We start from the raw sequence: 26,384 nt of genomic DNA, 5'->3' as shown, positions 1-26,384 counted from the left end.
CCAGTTCCCCGTTCTTTTCTCCTTACTGTGAAAGAGTGTGTTTCCCAAAAGCTTTTCGGCTGCATTTATTTGGAAGGAGATCATAAAGCTTAGGCACAGAGTCGAACACATTTGCAAACGACACCGTGAATGGAGCACACAACCTACCATGTTTCCCCTAAAATAAGCCCTCCCCATAAAACGAGCCCCAGCAGGATGTCTAAGCACGTGCGCAATAGAAGCCCTACCCCGAAAATCAGCCCCAGTGATGGGCATGGCTATGAAAATCAGCCTTAGTGATGGGCATGGCTATGAAAATCAGCCCCAGTGGTGGGCGTGGCTATGAAAATCGGCCCTCGTGATGGGCGTGGCTATGAAAATCAGCCCCGGTGACGGGCGTGGCTATGAAAATCAGCCCTGGTGATGGGCGTGGCTATGAAAATCAGCCCTTGTGGTGGGCGTGGCTATGAAAATCAGCCCTGGTGATGGGCGTGGCTATGAAAATCAGCCCTAGTGATGGGCGTGGCTATGAAAATCAGCCCTGGTGATGGGCGTGGCTATGAAAATCAGCCCTAGTGAGGGGCGTGGCTGCACAGCGCATCTGCACAACCCATGCGTGTCGTCGCGGAGCAGGAAAGAACATGAGCAGCCCTTCTCATCCGCCCCGTGAGAGCTCTAGTGCTCCACAGGAGAGATCGGGGCCGGTGGCTCTAAAGGAAACAGAGTCGCAGGACATTCGGGATGGGAGTCGGGGTCTGGAGAGTGAGGATGATGTTCCAGAAGAAGACAACTTCACTGTATTTGAATCAATGTAGATGGTTGTACTGTACTTAAAAAAAAATAACACATCCCCTGAAAATCAGCCCTAGGGGATTTCGGGGAAACACGGTATTAGTGATCTTTCATGATTCTACCTGGCTAGCCGGTGTGCTCCAACAGATAACAGAGCCCTTTGAAGCTGTGCTTTCTACTTCCTCTGGTTTGAAACTCAGCCCTCAACACTTCCAAAGGGTAGAAACAAAGAGAGGTTTCAGACTGGATCGAGTCAGGCTGAGAGCATCTCACGGTTGAGTTGCCTCTAAGGCAGGCGTCCTCAAACTACGGCCCTCGGGCCACATGCGGGTGTTTTTGCCCGTTTGTTCTTTGACTTCAAAATAAGATATGTGCAGTGCGCATAGGAATTTGTTCATATTTTTTTCTTAAACTATAGCCTGGCCCTCCAACGGTCTGAGGGACAGTGAACTGGCCCCCTGGTTAAAAATTTGAGGGCTCCTGGTCTAACGTCATCAGCGTTTTCCATTTCCTCTTGCATGATGTTATGGGGGTGGTTGCTTTTATTTTTATTTTTTTGAGACAGAGTCTCGTTTTGTTGCCCAGGCTAGAGTGAGTGTCGTGGTGTCAGCCTCGCTCACAGCAACCTCCAACTCCTGGGCTCAAGCGATCCTCCTGCCTCAGCCTCCTCCCGAGTAGCTGGGACTACAGGCATGCACCACCATGCCCGGCTAATTTTTTCTATATATTTTTAGTTGGCCAATTAATTTATTTCTATTTATAGTAGAGACGGGGGTCTCTCTCTTGCTCAGGCTGGTCTCAAACTCCTGACCTCGAGCGATCCTCCTGCCTCGGCCTCCCACCAGAGTGCTGGGATGACAGGCGTGAGCCACGGCGCCCAGCCCGTGTTAGACTTTTTTAAACAGGGGGGCCAGCTCACTGTCCCTCAGACTGTTGGAGAGTGGACACTGCGGACCCGGGATGAGTCGGCTGCTAAGCTGGACAGGCAGCAGCTGCAAAAACACCCGGCGGGCCGGATACATGTTCTAGGCGGCCCATATACAGTCCCTGGACTGCAGTTTGAGGACGCCTGTCTTACAGAGTTCCGTTGCTTTGCCCAAGGACCACGTGAATTAAGGGCAAGGCTAAGGGTACAAGCAGGTGTCTGCCCGGCTCCTGCACCGTCTCAGCTGATAAGAGTGGGTGTGACAAGCAGAGTGAGGATTTGAGAAGGGCACCCCCAAAGAAGCTGAGGTTGGAAATGTGGTCTATGGGCCGGGCGCGGTGGCTCACGCCTGTCATCCCAGCACTCTGGGAGGCTGAGGCGGGAGGATGGCTCCACGTCAGGAGTTCGAAACCACCCTGAGCAAGAGCGAGACCCCGTCTCTACTAAAAATAGAAAGAAATGAATTGGCCAACTAATATATATAGAAAAGATTAGCCGGGCGTGGTGGCGCATGCCTGTAGTCCCAGCTACTCGGGAGGCTGAGGCAGGAGGATCGCTTGAGCCCAGGAGTTTAAGGCTGCTGTGAGCGAGGCTGACGCCAGGGCAACAGAGTGAGACTCTGTAGCAAAAAAAAAAAAAAAAGAAAAGAAAAAAGAAAAGAAACTGTGGTCTGTGTACACCATGGAGCACTACTCAGCTCTGAGAAACAGCAGTGACCCAGCACCTCTCGTGTTTTCCTGGCTGGAGCTGGAGCCCATCCTACTAAGAGAAGTGTCCCAGGAATGGAAACACAAGCACCACGTGCGCTCACCAGCAAACTGGTGTTGACGGATCAGCACCTAAGTGGACACACAGGAGTGACATCTATCGGGTGTCGGGCAGGTGGGAGGGGAGGAGGGGACGGGTGTAGACAGACACGACGAGTGAGACGTGCACCGTCTGGGGGATGGGCACGCTTGAGGCTCTGACTCGAGGGGGGAGGGGAGCAAGGCCAATGCACGTGACCTTGATATTTGTACCCCCATAAGATGCTGGAATAATAATAATAATAAAGCAAAACAAAAAAAGAAGCTGGGAATGCCATGCTCCTTGCTCAGAGGTGGGGACTCTCAGTGTGGCAAGAGGGGGTCTGTGGCTGTCACTGCCCTGGGAAAGGCTTGCTCAGGGTCCCTCTGCCGTCTTCCCACCTGCGCCAGGCTTACCTGTCACCGTGCATTTCTCCGGCTCTCACCCACCCACAGTGACGCATGCACCAGACCCAAAGCCTGCAGAGAACACAGGACATGCATCTGGTCCCTGCAAACCCTGTGTTGGCACGCCCACCCCCCCTGCGAGTCTCCTTAAATTTCCCCTTTACTTCCTTCCATACAGAGCCTTGCTATATAGTGCCTGAGGGATATGAAAAAAAAAAGGATTTTTTTTTCCACCACTAAAACAGAACTTTTATGGTCTGTGAAAAGATGCCTCTCTCCTGTTAGTTGCTTTATTCACCCCTGCAGGACTGTAAACCGAGGCAGGGAATTATATTGCATTATATTGCAGATTAGGAGGCAGGGAATTATATTGCATTATATTGCAGATTAGGAAACGCTACAGAAGGTAAGAGATTTTTCATGGGAATCTGCCCCAGTGGCCCCAGGCTCTCTCGTCCCCAATAAAAAGTGGCTTCATTGGCTTATCTGCCAAGAAAACCAAATGCATCATGATTGTGGGAGGTACAGGCGAGAGAAAAAGGCATGCGAAGAAAGTAAAACTTGGCCGGGCGCGGTGGCTCACGCCTGTCATCCCAGCACTCTGGGAAGCCAATGGTTCAAAAAAGGAAACAGAGTCGCAAGACATTCAGGATGGGATTCGGGGTCTGGAGAGTGAGGATGATGTTCCAGAAGAAGACGACTTCACTCTGTTTGAATAAATGTACAATGTTGTACCATACTTAAAAAAAAAAAAAAAAAATAACACATCCCCTGAAAATAAGCCCTTAGGGTGTCTTCTTGAGAAAACAATAAATAGAAGACCCTGTCTTATTTTCAGGGAAACACTGTATCCAACTTTTTTAACTTTATGGCACTAACCAGAGTTTTAAAACTTATTATTTAAAACAATTAAATCGAGTCATTGTAATTGAATGGTAACTAGTATTTAACATTAATTTAGTTAATTAAGAGTTGATCGATCTAATTGCTACGTAAGCTTAAATGCATTTGCTACCTGTGTTTGGATCTTTGTAGTTGTTTTATAATTTTGTCACAGGAAGATTTTTTTGTGTGTGTGTAATTCATTTATAAGAATTCTTCTTATATGTTAAAACTATAACACTTAATCTGTTGTTCATGTTGTAAACTTTTTCCCCCAAGTAGCCATCTGTCTTTTATTGATTATATATTTTGTTTCATTGACTATACATGTATATATATATATGGATATGTGTGTATTTGTATGTGTGTAAACACACAGAGAATAGATACAGACGTAAACACAGACCAAAATCCCATGACACTTTCTCATTCCTACTATTTGCAAGTAATCAACCCTCGGTCTTCTATGCGTCACTCTCCTGTGGGCTTCCTGTTTGGAATTCAGCAATTTCTGTTATCTAGTTTAGATATTTACCTTAAAATTTTATCGCCGGGCACAATGAATGGCTCACGCCTGTCATCCTAGTACTCTGGGAGGCCGAGGCGGGAGGATGACTCCAGGTCAGGAGTTCGAGACCAGCCTGAGCAAGAGCGAGACCCCGTCTCTACTATAAATAGAAACAAATTAATTGGCCAACTAAAATATATATAGAAAAAATTAGCCGGGCATGGCGGCGCACGCCTGTAGTCCCAGCTACTCGGGAGGAGGCTGAGGCAGGAGGATCACTTGAGCTCAGCAGTTCGAGAGCAGCCTGAGCAAGAGTCAGTCCCCATCTCTAGTAAAAATACAAAAAAATGAGCCAGGCGTGGTGGTGCATGCCTGTAGTCCCAGCTACTCGGGAGGAGGCTGAGGCAGGAGGATCGCTTGAGCTCAGCAGTTCGAGAGCAGCCTGAGCAACAGTCAGTCCCCATCTCTAGTAAAAATACAAAAAAATGAGCCGGGCGTGGTGGCGCATGCCTGTAGTCCCAGCTACTCGGGAGGAGGCTGAAGCAGGAGGATCGCTTGAGCCCAGGAGTCTGAGGTTGCTGTGAGCGAGGCTGACGCCACGGCACTCACTCTAGCCCGGGCGACAGAGCGAGACTCTGTCTCAAAAATAAAAACAAACAAACAAAAAAAACCCCTTATCTCTTATCTTGAGCGTTAAACCCCGTGAGGCCCACAAACCACACAGCGTGGCGCGTGGCAGGCGGTAAATAAACGAAGAGAGGGAAGCTCTGTGTCTCAGCCCCTTCGCCTCAGATACCAGGAACCCGTCCGTCCCCTCCCTGAGGTTTGGTCCCATGGACCTGCCAACGGTCACACAGCAGAGACCATTGTCCCGACGCGACTCGCGGCACCCTGTCCACCTGGGTCCTCTCTTGCTTCAGATAACGAAGGCACGCACCAGCCAGTGGCCCCCAGTGGGGACCCGGCTCAGAGACAGAGCAGAAAGCAGAGATTCCTGCCTGGCAAAACGGAGGCACCATCCCAGCCTCTGATAAGGGAAGGGTCTGGAGGCTGTTTGCGTTTTGCTGTTTTATTTAGTCACTCCGAGGGGTCCTCATGCCAGCAGAAGCGGCCACAAGTCATGAACAGCTCCAGCCCGTCGCTTTGGTTCAAGGTCTCTTCGTCTACCGGGCGTCCGGCCTCAAACTGAGGCCGGCCCGAGGGCCACGGGCGGGCCCGCCTGGCACATGTATCCGGCCCCGACGCCGGGTGTTTTTGCAGCCGCTGCCTGTCCTGCTTAGCAGCCGACTGACTCGTCCCGGGCCCGCAGGGCGCACTCTCCAACGGTCTGAGGGATGGTGAACCGTCCCCCCCACCTTGTTTAAAAAGTTTGAGGACCCCCTGGGAGCAGCCAGAGCCCAGTTCGCTGCTTTGGCCGCTAGAGGGAGGCCAGCAACTAGCCGGGAGAGCCAGGGCGGCCGCGGGCATCCTGGTGTCTCTGTGCACCCAGGGCCTCCACCTACACCAGACTGTGACCAGCTGCCTTGTAGAGACGCTCAGGCGGCCCTTGTCTTGCAGCGGGTACAATTGCAAACAGGGTTCCAGATCACAGCACCTTGCCTTTCTCTTTGCCGTGAGCTATGACCCTGTTTCCCCCGAAAATCGGACAATGTCTCCTATTTGTTTCTCCTCCGGAAGACAACCCAGGGCTTATTTTCAGGGCGTGTGCTATTATTATTATTTTTTTTAAGTACACTACAACCATCTGCATTACATTGCTACGTAGCAATTAGATCAATCAACTCTTAATCAATTGAATTATTGTTAAACACTAGTTATTATTCGATTACAATGACCCGATTTAATTGTTTCAAATGATAAGTTGTAAAACTCTGGTTTTAGTGCTGTAAATTTTAAAAAGTTTGATACAGTGTTTCCCTGAAATTAAGACAGGGTGTTCTGTTTGTTTTTCCTCCAGAAGACACCCTAGGGCTTATTTTCAGGGGATGTGTTATTTTTTTTAAGTACGGTACAATCATCTACATTACATTGCTACATAGCAATTAGATCAATCAACTCTTAATCAATTAAATTATTGGTAAATACAAGTTATTATTCAATTAAAATGACTCGATTTAATTGTTTTAAATAATAATTTTTAAAACTCTGGTTAGTGCCGTAAATTTTAAAAAGTTTGATACAGTGTTTCCCTGAAAATAAGACAGGGTCTTATGTTTATTTTTCCCCAAGAAGACACCCTAGGGCTGACTTTCAGGGGATGTGTTATTTTTTTTAAGTACGGCACAACCATCTACACTGATTCAAATACAGTGAAGTCGTCTTCTTCTGGAACATCATCCTCACTGTCCAGACCCCGAATCCCATCCCGAATGTCTTGCGACTCTGTTTCCTTTAGAGCCACCGGCCCCGATCTCTCCTGTCGAGCACTAGAGCTCTCACGGGGCGGATGAGAAGGGCTGCTCGTGTTCTTTCCCGCTCCGCGACGACACGCATGGGTTGTGCAGATGCGCTGCGCAGCCACGCCCCTCACTAGGGCTGATTTTCATAGCCACGCCCACCACCAGGGTTGATTTTCATAGCCACGCCCATCACCAGGGCTGATTTTCATAGCCACGCCCACCACCAGGGGTGATTTCATAGCCACGCCCATCACTAGGACTGATTTTCATAGCCACGCCCATCGCTAGGGCTGATTTTCATAGCCACGCCCATCACTAGGGCTGATTTTCATAGCCACGCCCACCACCAGGGTTGATTTTCATAGCCACGCCCATCACCAGGGCTGATTTTCATAGCCACGCCCACCACCAGGGGTGATTTCATAGCCACGCCCATCACTAGGACTGATTTTCATAGCCACGCCCATCGCTAGGGCTGATTTTCATAGCCACACCCATCACTAGGGCTGATTTTCGGGGTAGGGCTTCTATTGCACACGTGCTTAGACATCCTACTGGGGCTTGTTTTATGGGTAGGTATCGTTTCCGTGGAAACATGGTATACATTTGTGAGGCTCTTCCATGGCATTTTGAAGTTGCATTTGGATGTTCTTATTCTCTCTTTCTCTCTCTATCCACTTCCTTCCACTTCCTTTCCTCCCTCCCTCTCTTTCTTATTTATATTTATAGGTTTTAAAGAGTTAGAGTCAATCCATACATCCTTTTTATCCACAGTGAGGCATTTCTGCCCCCAAATAACTCTGCTTTTACACCTGCCTGGTGAGTGCTGTTGGCTGCTATACTGAAATAAAAAAAAAAAAATTATGATAGTTTTGCTCTTTAATTTAATCCAAAGGATTAAATGGATCTAGAACAGAGTTCTTCTTTGTCTCATGTTCAATTAAAACTTTTTCGGGAAATAAGACTCAGGAGAGCCTGTTGTCGTATTATTTATTGTTCAGTCCGTTTTTGCAGAGAATATAGCAAATTTAGCGATTGCCACACTTCTCTCTGCTTTGAGTACTTCTTGAATTTATACAGTTTGTGAGGAACCCAGAAATATCTACTGAAGACAGGGATGTACAGAACACTCTTTCTCTGTAAAAAGAGGAGAGAGAGGCCGGGCACAGTGGCTCACACCTGTCATCCCCGCACTCTGGGAGGCCAAGGCCAGAGGATAGCTCAAGGTCAGGAGTTCAAGACCAGCCTGAGCAAGAGCGAGACCCCGTCTCTACTATAAATAGAAAGAAATTAATTGGATAACTAAAAACACATAGGAAAAATTAGCTGGGCATAGTGGCGCATGCCTGTAGTCCCAGCTACTAGGGAGGCTGAGGCTGGAGGATCCCTTGAGCCCAGGAGTTTGAGGTTTCTGTGAGCGAGGCTGAACACCACGGCACTCTAGCCCGGGCAACAGAGTGAAACTATGTATCAAAAAATAATAAAAATAAAAAATAAATAAAAATGTTAGTTGAATAAATTCTTGAAGTGTGTCAATTTCTTTTCCCTCCTGGGTCAAGCTCCCTCGTCTATTAAATGGTAGAAATAAGAACCTCCTAAAGCTGAGGCCGAAATTTCAAGTGAGATAACATATGTAACATACTTAGCACACTACATGTGAATCGCCTTCCTCTTTCTTTAACTTGTACAGTGGCAATCACCAAATATCTAGCAACCTCACCTGAAAAACACCCAAAACCACAGGAGAATCCCAAAATGGTTGTTCTAAGCAACCGAGTTTCGGGACAGTTTGCAACACAGCCATAGTAACCAGGACTAAGCCATGCAAAACCATGACAGTCAAACTGGGACTAAGATGCATAGTCGAGGCCAATAAATAAAACATTTTGAGGACAGTCAGTGTGCTTATCAGTTATAATCATGTGTGGCTGAGATAATGGGTATAAATACTCCTAGTTCAATGCCTAACAATAAAGAACAGGATGTATTATTATGCCAAAAGAAATATATTTTCCAAATGATTATCATCAATGACCTACTAGTGATATTAGCGACATTATGGCTCAATGCTTCAGCGCTTGAAATGTCTATCTCCAAGTTACAGATGAATAAAAATGTGGTTTATTGTTCAAAGTCACAAGAATCTCAGCAGAGCTGGAACTTAAACCCAAGTATTTTTTTTTTTTTTTGACTCTCAATCTCTCATTTCTCACTACTACATTCTCCTCCCCCCTCCCTCCAGACATTTTCATTTTTAAAGAAAACAGCAAACAATTAAAATGATAAACAGCGGACCTTACATCGAAACAGCTCAGGAATGACAAGTTAGCTTTACACCCTAGAAAAGAGAGGTTGGGAATGATTTAATGATGGGTTAGTGCACACAGGGATCATTCTCTGTATTTCCTTTCGTCTGTGTGTGTGTGTGTGTCCTTAATTCGTAAAAATTAAAATTCAGGTCAGCTTAATAAAGCACTTCATTTTGGTGAAGGTTAATCCTTCGTCTTACACATTTTGACATTTGAGCGATCGTCTTGACTTCATGATTTAAAAGGAAAAGGAAAAAAAGACAGATGCTGGATTTCACTGGTATAATTCTGTATGTAGATACCAATGGCACGTAAGGTTCAGGACTAAATGGTTATTAAGGCCTCTTTCCTTTTAATAGAGACAGTAACAGTGGCTTGCCTCTATGCAGCGTTGATTATTATTATTATTATTACAGAAACCGGGCAAAAGACATTCCACAAATCTTACTGAATCCCTGAAACAAGCCTCCAATGTATTACTCTACTATGCCTTTTTTCTGTAGGTGAGGAGTCTAGTTCTCGAAAGAGCTAAGTCATTTTTCCAGGGTTAGGAAATAGTAGAGTTTGGATTATATGATGGTTTGATCTCTCCTTTCCTTATCTTTGTAAAAGAAACACAAGAAAACCACATGTGGCCAATCAAAAATAAATCTGTAATACTCTAAGTCGGTTTTTTATTTCTTCATAGGTTACCTTTTTTTTTTTTTTTTTTTTCTTAAATTACAACTATTACACACCTTTTGAGAATATCATTGCTATTATCACTGTACATTTCTGGAATCCACCCAATACATAAATTTCCTATGTTTATAGGTTGGCAATTTTAAAATATATACATGGAAGAAAAAAAAATAAAACCATACAGTACAAACGAACCAAATTGCAAATAAAAATCTTTTTAAAAATCTTAGAAATTCTTTAAGCAGGTTATATCAATCCTATTAAAAATGATTCTCCTATGTACAATACATAATCTTTAAAAATACTACTCCAAGAAACAAAAGCTCTTTGGTTCAGCAAAAGGATTCTAAACGTGGAGATTTAAAATGTAAAAATCTTGTCGGCCCCTTCAGCAAGTAAACACCTGGCTTTCTCCGAATGACGAAATTATAGGTGGGTGCTAGGGTAGAGGTTGCTTTTCACGCAGAACGTTATCATATGAAAATATAACCGGAAGATTGAATAATGCCAGAACTGAGACATTATTTTTATTCTGCCAGGTTGAAAAGACAAAGCTCTGTGTCCATCTCACTCTGTGAAGAGGGGAAGGGTGTGATCGTGGTCAGTCTATGTAAACATTCACCAGTAAAATTCTCAGGTCGTGGGTCCAACGCTATTGAAACTATCCTGTTTATTATTTGGAAGATTACAAAGAAGAGAAAACAGGAGGAAAACAGTTGCTGGTTGTTCCTTTTAACGTCTAAAATCTTGTCACTTTTCTGGTGGCTTGCCTGCCTTCACAATCTAAAATTATAAACACCTCCATGACTCAAATGTCTTTTTTTTTTTTTTTTAAAAAAAAAAAGCCATTCACTTAGCAGTGATGACAATGGATCAGCATTTGCCAATGGGATTTTCATTAAAAATTAATCGTGAGGCCGGGCGCGGTGGCTCACACCTGTAAACCCAGCACTCTGGGAGGCCGAGGCGGGAGGATCGCTCGAGGTGAGGCGTTCGAGACCAGCCTGAGCAAGAGCGAGACCCCATCTCTACAAAAAAAAATAGAAAGAAATTAGCTGGCCAACTAAAAATATACAGAAAAAAATTAGCCGGGCGTGGTGGCGCGTGCCTGTAGTCCCAGCTACTCGGGAGGAGGCTGAGGCAGGAGGATCGCTTGAGCCCTGGAATCTGAGGTTGCTGTGAGCGAGGCTGACGCCACGGCACTCACTCTAGCCTGGGCGACAGAGTGAGACTCTGGCTCAGAAAAAAAAAAAAATTAATCATGGTTATTCTATACTGTTTTGGTTTATTAATAGCAACAATTACAAAATTGGCCAAAATATCTCAGTGTTTCAAAGAGTCAGTAGCCTTTACGTATTAGAATTTATTATCCTCTGTCTTTAAGGGGAAGGAAAAGCCTTCACAATGATGTCTCGGCATATTTTCTACTTTGGTTGTGAAAATATTTTAGCATATAAGGTGAAAGCTTTCCAAAGGCCCATGACTTAAACATACATTTTTAACCGCCCTTAGCAAGGCTTTTAAAAAGTCTTTGAGATAGCACAGCTGGTCATGAAAAAAAAAAAAGAAAAGAAAAATAGTTTTTGCTTTATTTATTTTTTTATCTAAGTCCCCCAATAGAATATAATTACCTGGTTGGATGAATTGACTCATAATACTTTATGATGAAGTGCCATTAACGATACTCAAACTTTGCCTTCCTCCAGACTAGTATAAGAAGCACTGGCCCGGCGCGGTGGCTCACGCCTGTCATCCCAGCACTCTGGGAGGCCGAGGCGGGAGGATCGCTGGAGGTCAGGAGTTCGAGACCAGCCTGAGCAAGAGGGATACCCCCGTCTCTACTATAAATAGAAGGAAATTAATTGGCCAACTAATCTATATATAGAAAAAAATGAGCCAGGCATGGTGGTGCATGCCTGTAGTCCCAGCTGCTCGGGAGGAGGCTGAGGCAGGAGGATCGCTTGAGCCCAGGAGTTGGAGGTTGCTGTGAGTGAGGCTGACACCACGGCACTCACTCTAGCCTGGGCAACAGAGCGAGACCCTGTCTCAAAAAAAAAAAAAAAAAAAAAAAAAAGAAGAAGCATGTTAGTATATTTCCAGGTTGATTTCTATCGATTACCGTGATTCTGCAAAACCGCCACTTCAAGATGCCACCATGCTTCTACAGGGTGGTTGGGAGCCAGGGAAACTTCCAGAATTCGCCCTGTTCTTCCTTTTATCTGCATGACTTTAACTGCGTAAGGGCAAGACCCTTTTTTTTTTTTTTTTTTTTTTTGTCAAACCTTAGTCGTCTCCAAGGAGAAGAATACAGTTGGGACGGAGCAACAGGTTGCAGAGGAAACTACGCCTCTTCAACGAAAACAAAAAAAAATGGTTCTGGTTGGGGAAAGAGAAAAGGGAGAGAGCCTTTGACATCTGAGAAACAGCAAAGAACGAAACGCGTGGAGACGTTGTGACTCAGGACCGCCTCCGTTGCCGTTCTCCTCTGATCTCTGTATAGACACGTCTTCTCCCTGAAAGTCTTTCAGAAGATAATCGCGATTCACTGCAGAGAAAAATAACCAGCGTTGGATTCTTGGTCCTCACAGTCCTCTTCTGCAGCCTGCAGGCCAGTCACCATGTCCGCTCCCGTCAGAAGTCCTTGTCCCAGCCGGAGAGCTCGTCTGGGGGCACTCCCTTCTCGGGTGGGTACTTGTCGAAGTAGCTGTGATCGATGGGTCCGCTGAGCTAAAACAGGAGGGATTAAAACCAAAGGTAAGAATAACGTTGACAGGCCGGGCACGGGTGGCCCACGCCTGTCATCCCGGCACTCTGGGAGGCCGGGGCGGGAGGATCGCTCGAGGTCAGGAGTTCGAGACCAGCCCTGAGCAAGAGCGAGACCCCCGTCTCTACGAAAGAAAGAAAGAAAGAAAGAAAGAAAGAAAGAAAGAAAGAAAGAAAGAAAGAAAGAAAGAAAGAAAGAAAGAAAGAAAGAAAGAAAGAAAGAAAGAAATTGGCCAACTAAAAATATATAGAAAAACAAATTAGCTGGGTATGGTGACTCATGCCTGTAGTCCCAGCTACTCGGGAGGCTGAGGTGGGAGGATCGCTTGAGGTCAGGAGTTTGAGACCAGCCAGAGCAAGAGCGAGAGCCCGTCTCTACTATAAACAGAAATAAATTAATTGGCCAACTAAAAATATATATAGAAAAAATTAGCCAGGCATGGTGGCGCATGCCTGTAGTCCCAGCTACTTGAGAGGAGGCTGAGGAAGGAGGATCGCTTGAGCCCAGGAGTCTGAGGTTGCTGTGAGCGAGGCTGACGCCACGGCACTCACTCTAGCCCGGGCGACAGAGACTCTTAGCACTTGCAGGTATACAATAACAATTTTTAAAATGGGCCGGGCGCAGAGGCTCACGCCTGTCATCCTAGCACTCTGGGAGGCCGAGGCGGGAGGATCGCTCAAGGTCAGGAATTCGAAACCAGCCTGAGCAAGAGTGAGACCCCCTTCTCTACAATAAAAAAAAAAAAAGAAAGAAAGAAATTAATTGGGCAACTAAAAATATATAGAAAAACAAATTAGCCAGGTATGGTGGCGCATGCCTGTAGTCCCAGCTACTCGGGAGGAGGCTGAGGCAAGAGGATCGCTTGAGCCCAGGAGTTGGAGGTTGCTGTGAGCGAGGCTGACGCCACGGCACTCACTCTAGCCCGGGCAACAGAGTGAGACTCTGTCTAAATAAATAAATAAATAAAATAGCTAGAATTGATGCAGAATCTGATCCCATTTTTTAAAAAAATAATATTTACCCATAGGTACCTTAAATCATTTCTTCTGAAAATTTTTACTTTATAATTATCTTTAGAAATGTGTACTGTAGTGATTTCATTGGACATGCATGCCATAAAAATGTCATCAGAACTGAACACGGAAGACACATTTGTGTTATCACAGAAATTTCTGTGGTCACAGAATTTTTTAAAACTTATCCTAAATTTTAAAGGCACTTACAGAACAGTCAGGAAAGATTGTCAATCAAGCAAGGAGTATTTTTACATTAGGATGACATTCTATATTTTTACATTAAATTCTATGTTTTACATTAGGATGAAATTCTGTAAGGGAAATGGAATGGAAATGTACAGAGAGAAAAGAAAAATGACGTAATATTTCCGTCTGTATTTTTTAAACAGCTGGTGGGTATCAACTCCCAGTGGCATTTAGATTATAGCGGATATAATAAAGGCATGAAGCAATAGTGACATTTTACTTTAAGATGTCAATTTTTATAAACATACTAGAAATTCCATTCTCTGCAACTATTTAAACTTGGATGAAAAAAATTGAGATGTCGATCTATAAAACGTGCAAGAGGAGGCACGAACTTCACAGTTCTTTAAAAAAAAAAAAAATGCTGGCAGGAAGTTGGTAGAGTGTCGACCAAGATCGTTATTGAGTTGTTTTCCCCACAAATTGGCTGATGTTCTGCTTGTTCTAGAGCCTTCATGGTAGCCAGTCCGCAGGGTGACGCCTGAAACCTAGTTTGCCTGAACTGAGACGTGCTTTAAGAGTAAAAATTCACTCGAGACTTTTAAAGTTCAGTATGAAATGGTAAATGTAACATTATCTCATCAATAATTTTTATTTTATTTATATTAAATACTTTATTAATATTTTAATAAATAACAAAATTATTGGCGATACCATTAACGTTTTATATTAACATGTTGTATTAATAATATGATATTTTATATCAATGTTTTATGTTGATGTTAATCAACGTTTTAAAATTAATTCATATTTAAATTTTAATTTTAAAATCCATATTTTATATTAATATTGATTGACATTTTATATCGGTGCCACATTGAAGCGCTGATAGCTTGTATATATTGTGATAAATATTTAAAATTAATTAAAATTTAATCGGATGGGTTTTTTTTAAAAAAAACCTTTTTAGTGTTTAAAATTTTAAATCATATATATATAAAATTTAAAATTATATATTATAAATTAAATATATACTATTTAACTATTAATTAAATAAATTTAATTTAATTTAATTATTTAAATTATATACATTTAAATACATTTAAATTATTATTAAATTTAAATATATTTAGATTATTTGAATTATATTTACATTTAAATATATTCATTAAATTTAAATATATTTAAATTATTTAAATTATATTTAGATTTAAATATATTATTAAATTTAAATACATTTAAATTATATTTAATTAAAATTATATATATATATTTCACATTAATTTCTAAAGCGATCAATCAATGTGACCAATGCTGACTCCTTTGGGATTCAGGCTGCATTTTCAGGGTAATGGGTTCCTGAGGAGGGAGCTAATTAACCCTTTGCACCCAGATGTCAGATGTATAATGAGAAAAAAATCGAGCGCGTGCAATTCACACCCATCGAACCGGCAACGCAACTCGGCCCTACAGTCCCAATGACTATGACGGTTTCACTTCATTAGAAGGAAAACTGCTAAAAAAACAAACAAACAAAAACAACCTAAAATCTATTCCGTGCACACACACACACACACACACACACACACACACACACAGAGCCTAAAATCAGTTCACAAAATCACACCCCAAGAGACGAAGTCAGAGAGCCTACCTCTCTCCGCAAGGGTGACGGGAGGCTCCGGGCTCTCAGCCCTTCCCAGTTAAAACCATTTAACCACCTGGGAAACGAGAGGAGGGGAGAGAGGGCCGTTAGGCGCCTGATACTCACCGTTATCTCTCGCTGTCCAGCCGCCAATCACTTTGTCACCGGCTGGCCCCTTCCCGGGACAGAGCCGCCGCAGGTGGCCGGGCCGTAAGCACGCTGGGCGCCTGGGACCACGTTAACCCCACGGCCTGGGACCGCAGCCTGCCCAGGGACCATTCCGGTGTCCCCGGCTCGCTCGCTCTCTGTCTCTCTCTGTCTCTCTCTGTCTCTTTCTGTCTGTCTCTGTCTGTCTCTGTCTCTCTCTCTGTCTCTCTCTCCCTGTCTCTCTCTTTCTCTCTCTCTCTCTTTCTCTCTCTGTCTCTCTCTGTCTCTGTCTCTTTCTGTCTCTCTGTCTCTCTCTTTGTCTCTCTCTGTCTCTGTCTCTCTCTCTGTCTCTCTCTGTCTCTGTCTCTTTCTGTCTCTCTCTCTTTCTCTCTCTGTCTCTGCCTCTCTCTTTCTCTCTCTCTCTGTTTCTCTCTTTCTCTCTCTCTGTCTCTGTCTCTTTCTGTCTCTCTCTGTCTCTCTCTCTCTTTCTCTCTCTGTCCCTGTCTCTCTGTTTCTCTCTCTCTGTCTCTGTCTCTCTCTTTCTCTCTCTGTCTCTCTCTGTCTCTGTCTCTTTCTGTCTCTCTCTTTGTCTCTCTCTGTCTCTCTCTCTTTCTCTCTCTCTGTCTCTGTCTTTCTCTTTCTCTCTCTGTCTCTCTCTGTCTCTGTCTCTTTCTGTCTCTCTCTCTTTCTCTCTCTGTCTCTCTCTTTCTCTCTCTCTGTCTCTCTCTGTCTCTCTCTTTGTCTCTCTCTCTGTTTATCTCTCTCTTTCTCTCTCTGTTTCTCTCTCTGTTTCTCTCTCTCTGTCTCTGTCTCTCTCTTTCTCTCTCTCTCTGTCTCTCTCTGTCTCTGTCTCTCTCTGTCTCTGTCTCTCTCTTTCTCTTTCTCTGTCTCTCTCTTTGTCTCTCTCTGTCTCTCTCTCTTTCTCTCTTTCTCTCTGTCTCTGTCTTTCTCTTTCTCTCTCTTTCTCTCTCTCTGTCTCTGTCTCTTTCTGTCTCTCTCTGTCTCTCTCTTTCTCTCTGTCTCTCTCTGTCTCTCTTTCTCTCTCTGTCTTTCTCTCTCTGTCTCTGTCTCTCTCTGTCTCTTTCTCTCTCTCTGCCTCTCTCTGTCTCTGTCTCTCTGTCTCTATATATATCTCTTTCTCTCTCTCTCTTTCTCTTTCTCTCTGTCTCTGTCTCTCTTGGTCTCTTTCTCTTTCTCTCTCTCTTTCTCTTTCTCTGTCTCTTTCTGTCTCTGTCTCTGTCTCTCTCTCTCTTGTGCTCCCGTAGATTGATGATGTACACTTGCTCCTCTCTTTCCCAGACTTCCAGCTCCTCCTGCTCCTATCCTCACCCCTTCCCATTTCCCTGGGAAAAATGAAACCGTTAAAAAGAGAACTCATGTCCGGGCCCAGTGGCTCACGCCTGTCATCCCAGCACTCTGGGAGGCCGAGGCGGGCGGATTGCTCGAGGTCAGGAGTTCGAGACCAGCCTGAGCAAGAGCGAGACCCCGTCTCTACTAAAAATAGAAAGAAATTAATTGGCCAACTAATATATATAGAAAAAAGGAGCCGGGCATGGTGGCGCATGCCTGTAGTCCCAGCTACTCGGGAGGCTGAGGCAGGAGGATCTCTTGAGCCCAGGAGTCTGAGGTTGCTGTGAGCTAGGCTGATGCCACGGCACTCACTCTAGCCCGGGCCACAGAGTGAGACTCTGTCTCGAAAAAAAAAAGATAGCAATGGCTAAAAAGCTAAGTTGCTAGGACTTGATTGAATATATAATTTTGTAACTTGTTTTACAACTTCGCTCTTTCTTGATACGAATTCCCAGCATTTGAGAAACCCCTTTGAGATGGATTGTTGTGACCACAACTAGTAAAACACACATAAAAGCCAACACACCAAAAGAAAAGTAAATTAAGTCTACAAAAGAGACTCTGTGTGGCCTCCTGAGAGAAGCTGTCAAGATTACCACCTTGTTCTAGAAATTTCTGTGTTTGGGGGCAAAAAAGTAACTAGGTACCTGTGCTTCTTAATGTCATTGATTCCGTTCTTCAGATTTCCCAGCCTTTCTGTTGGGTTTTGCCTGAAATAATAATTTTTAAGCAGACAAGCTTATCATGATCATGCTTCGGTGAATTTTACATTTAAAATTTAACTTTTATTTGTTGATACATTTATTAATACATTTAACAACATTCATGGAGTTCCTACTATAGACCAGACATCTTAGTCTAGGCAGATGAAAAAGACACGTTCCCCTCCCTGGAGGGACCACAGTTAAATTTGAATTAGGGATATAAGGCCGGGCGAGGTGGTTCACACCTGTCATCCTAGCTCTCTGGGAGGCCGAGGCAGAAGGATCGCTGGAGGTCAGCAGTTTGAGACCAGCCTGAGCAAGAGCGGGACCCCGTCTCTACTATAAATAGAAACAATTTAATTGGCCAACTAATATATATAGAAAAAATGAGCCGGGCCTGGTGGCGCATGTCTGTAGTCCCAGCTACTCGGGAGGCTGAGGCAGGAGGATCGCTTGAGCCCAGGAGTTGGAGGTTGCTGTGAGCGAGGCTGACGCCACGGCACTCACTGTAGCCTGGGCGACAAAGTGAGAGTCTGTCTCAAAAAAAAAAAAAAGAAAGAAAGAAAGAAAGAAAGAAAGAAAGAAAGAAAGAAAGAAAGAAAGCAAGCTAGGAAAAGCTGTAGGGAAACATTGACATCTAAGCTGGGATCTTAGAAGCATGCAGGAACTCCTATTTGCAACCCACAACTAGGACTTACACTCTAAATTTATTAAATTTTAATGCTTAAAAAAAGTTCCTGGTCAGGTGTGGTGGCTCATGCCTGTAATCCTGGCATTTTGGGAGGCCAAGACTGGAGAACTGCTTGAAGCCAGGAGTTTGAGATCAGCCTGAGCAAGAGCGTGACCTCATCTCTACAAAAAAAAAAAAAAAAAAAAAAAAAACATAGAAAAATTAGCCGGGTGTGGCGGCTCACACCTGCAGTCCCAGCTACTCTGGAGGCTGAGGCAGGAGGATCGCTTGAGCCCAGGAGTGTAAGGCTGCAGTGAGCTGTGACGATGCCATGGCACTCTAGCCCAGGCAACAGAGCAAGAGAAAGAAAGAAAGAAAGAAAGAAAGAAAGAAAGAAAGAAAGAAAGAAAGAAAGAAAGAAAGAAAGAAAGAAAGAAAGAAAGAAAGAAAGAAAGAAAGAAAGAGAGAAAGAGAAAGAAAGAGAGAGAGAAAGAGAGAGAGAAAGAGAGAGAAAGAGAGAGAGAGAAAGAAAGAAGGAAGGAAAGAAAGAAAGAAAGAAAGAAAGAAAGAAAGAAAGAAAGAAAGAAAGAAAGAAAGAAAGAAAGAAAGAAAGAAAGAAAGAAAATCTAAAAAAAGTTCATATGGCCAAAAAAAAAGCAACAAAATAAAGTTCAAGCAAAGAATCTGGGATCTCCTATTCTCTAATAAATGAGCTTTAATGTCCACTAGAAATTTGGGGGTAATTTAAAATAAGAGTAAAGGAGTACTTTTTAAAACATGGAGACGAAAGAGGTCATGTAGTGATACTTCATCACCGGACACTGATTTTCCATCAAAGTACCGTGACTGCAAATCGATTTCTCCCTTTTTCCCCTAAGGTTTGTGGCTCTATTTTGCTCTGTAGCAGATAAAGGTAATTCCCAAAAGTAACCTGAAAAATGTAGATCGCTTTTTAAACTATAATAAGTAGGTTCTGTAATTCTATAAAATGGGGGAAACTCAAACTCCTACCTTAGACTGCAAATCGGAAAACGACTTTCCCTAAATACCGTTCAGCTACAGAAAGAAGCACAAAAAGTAAATATAGACCTACTCTTAAAATGTGTAGGAAGAGAAGCCACCGGAAGCCTTCACACTTTTTTGTGTGTGCGTGCGCAAGGCAAACTGTCATTCTCACCTGCAAAGCCTCCGAATCAAATCCTCAGGTCGCCTGGTTATCTTCCGAGGAAAATCCGTCTTTTCGATTCCTTTGAGAATCAAATTGTACGTCATCATTTGATCGATCCCAGAAAAGGGTGGGCTGGGGAAATTCAAAGAGGACACACACTAAGGCCAGGGTCCGGGACGCACGTGAAACTTATTTTCTTCTTCTCTTTCTTCTATGTTTTTCTTTCTCTCTCCCTTCCTTCCTTCCTTCCTTCCTTCCTTCCTTCCTTCCTTCCTTCCTTCCTTCCTTCCTTCCTTCCTTCCTCCTTCTTCCTTCCTCTTTCCTTCCTTCCTCTTTCCTTTCTTCCTCCCTTCTTCCTTCTTTCCTTCCTTCCTTCCTTCCTTCCTTCCTTCCTTCCTTCCTTCCTTCCTTCCTTCCTCTTTCCTTCCTTCCTCTTTCCTTTCTTCCTCCCTTCTTCCTTCTTTTCTTCCTTCCTTCCTTCTTTCCTTCCTTCCTTCCTTCCTTCCTTCCTTCCTTCTTTCCTTCCTTCCTCTTTCCTGTCCTTCCTTCCTTCCTCTTTCCTTCCTTCCTTCCTTCCTTCCTTCCTTCCTTCCTTCCTTCCTTCCTTCCTTCCTTCCTTCCTCTTTCCTTCCTTCCTCTTTCCTTTCTTCCTCCCTTCTTCCTTCTTTTCTTCCTTCCTTCCTTCTTTCCTTCCTTCCTTCCTTCCTTCCTTCCTTCCTTCCTTCCTTCTTTCCTTCCTTCCTCTTTCCTGTCCTTCCTTCCTTCCTCTTTCCTTCCTTCCTTCCTTCCTTCCTTCCTTCCTTCCTTCCTTCCTTCCTTCCTTCCTTCCTTCCTTCCTTCCTTCCTTCCTCTTTCCTTCCTTCGTCCTTTCCTTCCTTACTTCCCTCTCACCTTTGGGGACAAGTGTCCAATTCAAGGTCATCGATATATACTATGTTTCCCCAAAAATAAGACCTCCCCATACAATAAGCCCCAGCAGGATGTCTAAGCACATGCGCAATAGAAGCCCCACCCCGAAAATCAGCCCTGGTGATGGGCGTGGCTATGAAAATCAGCCCCAGTGATGGGCGTGGCTATGAAAATCAGCCCCAGTGATGGGCGTGGCTATGAAAATCAGCCCTGGTGGTGGGCGTGGCTATGAAATCAGCCCTGGTGGTGGGCGTGGCCATGAAAATCAGCCCCAGTGATGGGCGTGGCTATGAAAATCAGCCCTGGTGGTGGGCGTGGCTATGAAAATCAGCCCTGGTGGTGGGCGTGGCTATGAAAATCAGTCCCAGAGATGGGCGTGGCTATGAAAATCAGCCCTGGTGACGGGCGTGGCTGCGCAGGGCATCTGCACAACCCATGCGTGTCCTCGCGGAGCGGGAAAGAACACGAGCAGCCCTTCTCATCCGCCCCGTGACAGCTCTAGTGCTCGACAGGAGAGATCGGGGCTGGTGGCTCTAAAGGAAACAGAGTCGCAAGACATTCAGGATGGGATTCGGGGTCTGGAGAGTGAGGATGATTTTCCAGAAGAAGACGACCTCACTCTATTTGAATCAATGCAGGTGGTTGTACCGTACTTAAAAAAAAATGACACATCCCCTGAAAATAAGCCCTAGGGTGTCTTCTGGAGGAAAAATAAATATGAGACCCTGTCTTATTTTTGGGGAAACACGGTATATTCTCCAGCTACCTGCACTAACCATCCAGTATGTCTTAGAAATGTAGCTGGCAAATTTCCCAGGGATGAGGAAATGAATTCTTGAAAGAGAATTCCTTGTACCCTAAAACCTTAAACGACTTTCCTTGCTGAATACCTGTCTGGCAATTTTCTCTTCTTTCCTGCACAAGCTTAAGCAATGGCTATTTCAAAATGATGGCAGATAATATAAAAATGATCTTTCACATCTGTTTGCTCGATGCGTGTGGGCAAAGATGTTCGATGTAGCCACAGGAAATCTACAGACACTGAAGTTTGCAGTGCAAAAAGTTCAAAAAGATTCTAAGGACCTCTCTTTTTTGTAAAGTATGTGTTAAGACTGGCTACCCACCAACGGACTTCATTGCCATATTTCTTAAATTATTTCATATGCAATTCCTCTCTGAAATTAAGACTGAGAATATTTGGCTGTAAAGGGTTCTAGGAATAATCAGATCAGTTAATGAGCAGCGGAGGCATAAAGCCATAAAGAACATGACTTTAAACCTGTGCATGTGTGGGTCCATGCATCGTATCATAAACACACATATACATGGTACACGTGCCTCAAGAAAACTGAGTCACATGTAGAGTCAGAATAGAAGACTTGGGAATAAGTTACTCATCATGAGAAGGTAGTTCTCTCACCTGGTTTCCCAATCTATAAAATTTAAGTCGTAAAAGAATCATAATAAAAATCTAAATCATAAAACACTAATTGAAATTCCTGTCTTATTTTCCATACGAGTTTGCGAAAACTAAACTGGATCAGACGCATGTAAGTGCTTTGAGAACTATAAAATACTTTACAAGCCGGGCGAGGTGGCTCAGGCCTGTCATCCCAGCACTCTGGGAGGCCGAGGCGGGAGGATCGCTCGAGGTCAGGAGTTCCGGACCTGCCTGAGCAAGAGTGAGACCCTCCCACCCCCTGTCCCTACTAAAAATAGAAAGAAATTAGCTGGACAACTAAAATATATATAGAGAGAAAAAAATTAGCCGGGCTTGGTGGCGCATGCCTGTAGTCCCAGCTACTCGGGAGGAGGCTGAGGCAGGAGGATCGCTTGAGCCCAGGAGTTGGAGGTTGCTGTGAGCGAGGCTGACGCCACTGCACTCTAGCCTGGGCGACAGAGTGAGACTCTGTCTCAAAAAAAAAAAAAAAAAAAAAACTCTACAAATTCTACAAATGTGAGGCACTATTACATACAGTCTACACACGTGCGTGTGCATGTGTATGTATGTGCATTAAATATTTGAGATCCCAGATTCATTGATATGGTCCCTTAATCTCTGCAGGAATGACAATTCAATTTGAGCTGCTAAAACTCCCGTGGTGTCTTGTCTCTGTTCATTAGCACCTTTGGAAAGGGGCTGGCAAGGGAATTAGAATTTAAATCCAACAAGGAGGCTTTGTCTTAGCATTTCTGGTTAATGATATCTTGGGAAGAAGGAAGAGCGTGGATAAATTTGGTTTAATCGATCAACGGATTTAACTGAATTAGGATTGCTATTTTCTCAATTATTAAAAAAAAAAACAAAACAAAGAGAAGAAATAATGACATAGCCCACGACTCTCATTCCTTCTCTTATTCTTGTGCTAAATTATCAAAAGCTTAACATGCTTCATATAGCATCTATGAAAATGGGCGTTGGCGTTTTAGGTAAACCATGGCAGTTCTGTGTTCCTTTCCTTCACCTTCCTGAATCTTTTCTCCATGCCATGAACTGGCGAGCTCAGTGCATGTGAAATAATTGTAAAGAGGGAAAGGCATCATGGTTCAAAACATTTCCTTAAAACGTTCAGCTCCCAAATCACACTGCTATGCACTTTGTCATCGCTGGGAAGTTGTTTTTGCATTTCTCTGAAGAAGAGGCCACACGAAACCTGAAGGTACGTACTTGCCCGTCAGGAGCTCGTACACCAGAATTCCCAGCGACCAGAAATCCACGCTGAAGTCGTGGCCCTTGTTGAGAATGACTTCAGGAGCCACGTACTCCGGAGTCCCGCAGAACGTCCACGTTTTCTGCCCGGATCCTAATTTCTTAGCAAATCCAAAGTCGACCTGGCAAAGAATGTCCAAGAGATTCTTAGAGACCATAAAATGGGTGCTCCTCCTTACGTCTCCCTCTCACCTCCCAGATCTTCTTTGCACGCCCCTGCCCCTCCTTTTGCATCATAAACACACACATGTGCACACACAGACACATACACACACATACATGCACACACGCACACGCATACCCACTCACATGCACACACATCACACATACATGCACAGAGACATGCACACACTTACATATATACACACGCACACACATGCACACATACACATACATGCACAGACACATGCACATGCTTGCACACATATACACACGCCCACACATGCACACACATACACATACATGCACAGACACATGCACACACAGACACATACACACACACATGCACACACGCACACGCATATACACTCACATGCACACACATCACACATACATGCACAGAGACATGCACACACTTACACACATACACACACATATACACATACACATACATGCACAGACACATGCACACACTTGCACACGTGTACACACATGCACCCACACATACACATGCACACATATACATACAAACATACATGCACACGCATGCACACATATACACACTCACATGCACACGCATGCACACATGCACACACATGCACACACATACGCATGTACACACATACACACATATGCACACAAATACACATACACATATGCACACGTGCACACACATACACACATATGCACACAAGTGCACACATACGCATGCACACACACATACACACATATGCACACAAATACACATACACATGTGCACACGTGCGCACACATACATATGCACACAAATACACACATACACATGTGCACACACATGCACACATACACCTATGCACACATGTACACACGTACACATGCACACATATGCACATAAACATACATGCACACACATACACACATGCACCCATACACATGCACACACATAAACATACGTGCACACACATACACACACACACACCCTCTCATGTATCCCTTTGCGGGATGAGGCGTGTGTCCAGTTGCATTGGAGAACGTTCCATGCACAGACTCTATGCCACGACCCTCGAGGATGGGGGCAGGTTTAGCAAACAGGAGCCCCAAGGACGAATCTGACACCCAGGGCAAGCAAGACCCGAGAAGTTTTCGATGCAGTGATGGCCTTCATTAGGAAGAGCAGACAGGGAAGAAGTGACGGACCCCTATGTACTTAAAGATCCATCATGAGAGTGAAAACAATGATGAAATTGAGAGTTGGGGACGGGGGCTACTACTAAAAAGAAGTGGGGCTGAAAACCTTGGGCAGTCTTTAAAAACCCTATACGTTATACCCTATACTTTTTAGCTTTACGACACACGGATTATCCCAATAATACAGCAATAATCTTGGCTAAAAATAAAAAAAAAAAACTAAATAAACACGGTAAGACATCCACACAAGCCCTCACCTAAAAATGTATGAGTCAGTGACCTATAAAATCCAGCCCCTGTTTATTTATTTGAATATTAATATTGAAAATCTCTGCCCTACCCTTAAATGAATTTCTTAGAAATTTGCCTTTTTTTTTTTTACTGATACTTCTTAGTATTGATAACACAGCCAGCAAGGATTTTCTTATTGGAAGAGAGGGATTTAAACAAGCTAAATTGAAGTCGGGCTTCGACTGTTTTCTTTCATCCACACGGAATGACTCACAAAGATAATCTAAGACAGGGCTTGGGGATTTTACAAAATTAAAACTTGCAACCAGCTGAGATGAGCCCATCTACTTATTCCTCAGAGAAAGAGCCAATATGAAAATCCCAGCTAATTTTATGAAGACTGAAATTTAAAAGAGAAAAAAAAAAAAGCAATGCTTATAAACTATATTTGTATGTATGCATATGTGAAAACATTATATTTTGTGGGTTTATAACAGCCTTTCAGCTCATTTTTTTTTTTTTTTTAAATTGCACTTAAGGCTTTCTTTTAAGGAAGACTGGAAGTTCATTAGCTGTTTAGGAGAGTTTCTGTAGCTCTGAAAGTGGTAGTATATTTTCACAGGAATTGCTAGTTTCGCTTCTGTTTCGCTTTTGCATAATTGGCCCAAAGAGAGGGCAAGGATTATATTAAAGTTTTGAGATTTACGAAAGCATTTTCTCTATGGATCAAATCGACTTGGGTCTAATCCGTCTGGTCAGAAGGAACTGACATTCAGATCTACACAAAGTCATATCCCTAATAGAGAAGGTTCCAAATATCTTTTTTTTTTGAGACAGAGTCTCGCTTTGTTGCCCAGGCTAGAGTGAGTGCCGTGGCATCAGCCTAGCTCACAGCAACCTCAAACTCCTGGCTCAAGCAATCCTCCTGCCTCAGCCTCCCGAGTAGCTGGGACTACAGGCATGCGCCACCATGCCCGGCTAATTTTTTGTATATATATTAGTTGGCCAATTAATTTCTTTCTATTTTATAGTAGAGACGGGGTCTCGCTCTTGCTCAGGCTGGTTTCGAACTCCTGACCTCGAGCAAGCCGCCCGCCTCGGCCTCCCAGAGTGCTGGGATTACAGGCGTGAGCCACCGCGCCCAGCCCAAATCTCTTATGTCAAGTTCTCTGCATTTTCCATAAAAATTATGCTACCTCTGTCTCCTGCCAGCCTGGCCACGACCACAAAGCCTCGCCCAGCTCCTCTCTGCAAACGAGAGTTCCTCCAACTAGCCATGCATTGAGCATTTATTGAATATCATTCTCTATCAAAACACTTTCCGAGGGGCTAGCATGGGAGCGGGCTGGAGTGGAAATCTGAGCGCAAAAAGATAGAGAGTTCTGCAAAGTATCTGAACAAGAATCATTCCGCCAGAAGGAAGAGCCACTGCCAAGGGCTGGGATGGGAACAGGCATGGAAGGTTCAAGAACTGGCAAGAAGGGCCGGGCGCGGTGGCTCACACGCCTGTCATCCCAGCACTCTGGGAGGCCGAGGCGGGAGGATCGCTCAAGGTCAGGAGTTCAAGACCAGCCTGAGCAAGAGCGAGACCCTGTCTCTACTGAAAAAATAGAAAGAAATTAATTGACCAACTAAAAAATATATATATAGAAAAAATGAGCCAGGCATGGTGGCGCATGCCTGTAGTCCCAGCTACTTGGGAGGCTGAGGCAGGAGGATCTCTTGAGCCCAGGAGTTTGAGGTTGCTGTGAGCTAGGCTGACGCCACGGCACTCATTCTAGCCCAGGCAACAAAGCGAGACTCTGTTTCAAAAAAAAAAAAAAATTAGTTTGAGACCAGCCTGAGCAAGAGCGAGACCCCATCTCTACTAAAAAAAAAAATAGAAAGAAA

The 26,384-nt window shown here is 44.1% G+C and overlaps 1 protein-coding gene across 1 annotated transcript in view; it reads right to left on the bottom strand.

The window, feature by feature from the left end:
• Positions 1–8,859: 8,859 nt before the first annotated feature.
• PRKG2 (protein kinase cGMP-dependent 2) overlaps positions 8,860–26,384 on the bottom strand; it is an 80,434-nt gene continuing 62,909 nt past the window's right edge. The window contains exons 14-18 of the mRNA XM_075998676.1: positions 22,896–23,059; positions 19,328–19,450; positions 17,424–17,486; positions 15,289–15,355; positions 8,860–12,395 (exon numbers count right to left, since the gene is read on the bottom strand). Coding sequence (XP_075854791.1) covers positions 12,300–12,395; positions 15,289–15,355; positions 17,424–17,486; positions 19,328–19,450; positions 22,896–23,059 — 513 coding nt within the window. The 3' untranslated portion in view covers positions 8,860–12,299. The remainder of the gene's footprint in view (positions 12,396–15,288; positions 15,356–17,423; positions 17,487–19,327; positions 19,451–22,895; positions 23,060–26,384) is intronic.

Source organism: Microcebus murinus, chromosome 29 (assembly GCF_040939455.1).
Source record: "Microcebus murinus isolate Inina chromosome 29, M.murinus_Inina_mat1.0, whole genome shotgun sequence".
Taxonomy (NCBI): Eukaryota; Metazoa; Chordata; class Mammalia; order Primates; family Cheirogaleidae; genus Microcebus; species Microcebus murinus.
Note: the sequence above shows the minus strand (reverse complement) of the source record. Positions and strands in the feature narration are given on the sequence as shown.